At 54.7% G+C, this 2,577-nt stretch overlaps 1 protein-coding gene across 1 annotated transcript in view; it reads right to left on the bottom strand.

Annotated features, from left to right (window-relative positions):
* LOC146592923 (P2X purinoceptor 2-like) overlaps nucleotides 1-2,323 on the bottom strand; it is a gene marked incomplete at its 5' end in the record, with an annotated part of 4,200 nt that extends 1,877 nt beyond the window's left edge. The window contains 2 exons of the mRNA XM_085310171.1: nucleotides 1,749-1,829; nucleotides 2,106-2,323. Coding sequence (XP_085166297.1) covers nucleotides 1,749-1,829; nucleotides 2,106-2,323 — 299 coding nt within the window. The remainder of the gene's footprint in view (nucleotides 1-1,748; nucleotides 1,830-2,105) is intronic.
* Nucleotides 2,324-2,577: the final 254 nt, after the last annotated feature.

Here is a 2,577-nt window from a genome sequence, read left to right as displayed (position 1 = left end):
CAAGTAACTGCTCTCAGCAGCTTGAATGTTGTCCCTGGGGAGACAAACCCAGAGCCATGGCATAGAGCAGCAAACCAATACCCCTCAATTTTCTTCCTAATATCTTGAAGCACCCCAGCGAAACATTAAACCCCAGCTCTGCTCATTGATATCCATGCCATCACTGATGGTCCCAGCTGATGAACAGTGAAGGGATTTCCTAGGAGAACTACATACCAGAYGTGGATGTATGCAGGCACTCAGAAATGCACGTGACTGACTGAGGGATGGCCTGTGCAGCAGGAGGGTGGAGAGCAGGAAGAGGAGGAACTCTGGGGTAGTTACCTGGCGAGATGCTGGCCTTTTCAAAGGGATTCTTGTTCCTGAAGACTTCAACCACTCCCTTTGCAAGGCCACATGCYCCATATCTACCCACCAGTGTGAGCATTCCTGCTCCTTCTTTCTCAATAATTACCGTCCTCATCGTCACCTCCTTCCTCGGTGGAGGCAGGGGCAAGAGTGAAGGACAGATGGATGGAGTAAGGGTTGAGAACTCAGTATCACAGAGACGGCAGCTGAGCACCAAAAAATGTCCTGTCCCAGCAGGTTGAGGGAGGTGATTACTGCCCTCTCCTCAGCACTGGTGAGGCCACAGCTGGAGTGCTGTGTGTGGGTGTGGTCTCACCAGTACAGGAAAGACATGGACCTACTGGAGCAAGTCCAGCAATGATGATKAAGGGACTAGAAGCATCTCTCATCTAAGGAGAAGCTGAGAGAAACGGGACTGTTTAGTCTGGAGAACAGAAGGCTCAGGGGCATCTTATCAATGTGTACAAATACCTGATGGGCAAGAGTAAAGAAGATGGAGCCAGGCTCTTCTCAGTGGTGCCGCATGATCGTATGAGAGGCAATGGGCATAAACTGAAATACAGTAATTGTGTCTGAACTTAAGAACAAACTTTTTTTACAGTGAGGGTGATCAAACACTGCACCAGGTTGCCCAGAGAGGTTAGAGAGTCTCGATCCTTGGAGATACCAAAAACCCGAGTTGGCTTGGCCTTGAGCAACCTGTTCTAGGTGACCCCACTTTAAGCAGCTGTTGAACTAGGCAATCTCCGGAGGTGCTTCCAAGCTCCGTCATTCTGGGAGCAACCTAGGAACAGGGATCCCCTGTGAAAAGCCAGCATCCCCTCCAGCTGCCGAGTGGCACTGCTCCTGCACAGCTCCACTCCTGCCTCTCCATCCTTCAGGCTTGTCCATGTATTTCAACCACATCTTCCTGCTGTCAGTGAACACTCACTCCTCCGGTACCTAATTCTTACGGGAAATGCCTCTGCCATCCATCACTGCACTTTCAGGAAGGCATCTGGCTGCACTCCACACACACACTCAGACAACACACATGCATGTGCAGGGCCAGGGTGACCTCCTTTTCCCCGCTGTGCCAAAGACCAGACTACAAAGCACTGCTGGTGCAGCAAGGCGGCCCTGGTCCCAGCAGCAGGGCCTGACCTGCACTCAGCTGCTTAGCATCACCTANGTGCAGGGCCAGGGTGACCTCCTTTTCCCCGCTGTGCCAAAGACCAGACTACAAAGCACTGCTGGTGCAGCAAGGCGGCCCTGGTCCCAGCAGCAGGGCCTGACCTGCACTCAGCTGCTTAGCATCACCTACACCACTCTCCACTCTGCCCTGTACAGCAGCCTGGGCACCCACTGGCCTACTTGCTCYATCCCTWGGCCCCACATTRATCTCTTGCACAYGCACATACTTGGAGAAGCCGAAGCAGGGGAAGTGGAGGTTCTTCTTGATAAGGATGGTGAACTGTGGTGCCATCTTTGCCARGGACTCACTGTGGAGAGAACCGAGCACTGCGGGTTGGGGAGCAAAATGGTCCCTGTTGGCATGGCCTGTGCAAGGCCATCCCTGTGCCATGGCACCCCCTGCCTAGGCCATGGCCTATTGCTGAAGGGGCCAAACCTCTCAAGAGTATCCTCTGAGATGTCCTGCCCAGAGCATCCCTTGGTGTCCAACAGGACGTCGAAGATGCACCAGCCTTTTGGTGTCTGTTCCATCCTAGCAGAGGACTCTCCTCCCCAGTGCCAGGAGACACCCTTGGGGCCCGCACCTGACACTCGCTTCCTCTCCTGGACACCAAGCCAGCATCTCACAGCTCTTCTCACTGCCGCCAGCACTGGGCATGCAGCGCCCTGTCTCCTGCCCTGTGAGGACGAACACACAACGCTGAACTTCCTGGCCAAAGGGATCCTGCCCAGTGTGCAGTGCTGCACAGATCACTTGTCCCCGCACATGCCCAGCTCTCTGTGGTCCAACATGTCCATGTTGCTAGGAGTGTAGTCATGGTCAGAGTTGCACACAGCACTGCAAACTGTTAGCCCCTGCAGGGTCATGGGGGACATGATGAGAACAGGACAYGCACCTGGTAGTCCTACGCTGTGGCTGCAGAGGGGACGGGGCACCCCATGTGCTTCCCCATCTCTGCATGGGTGCCAGCCCTTGCAAGCTGCCTGGGGTAAGCAGCCGTTAAGCGTGCCTGCGGTGGCCCTACTCTAGCATGGCTTTCCTTGGTGTGTCCTCCG

Source organism: Rhea americana, unplaced genomic scaffold (assembly GCF_003343005.1).
Source record: "Rhea americana isolate MKP2758 unplaced genomic scaffold, rheAme1 scaffold_312, whole genome shotgun sequence".
Taxonomy (NCBI): domain Eukaryota; kingdom Metazoa; phylum Chordata; class Aves; order Rheiformes; family Rheidae; genus Rhea; species Rhea americana.
This window is presented reverse-complemented; position numbering and strand designations above follow the sequence as displayed.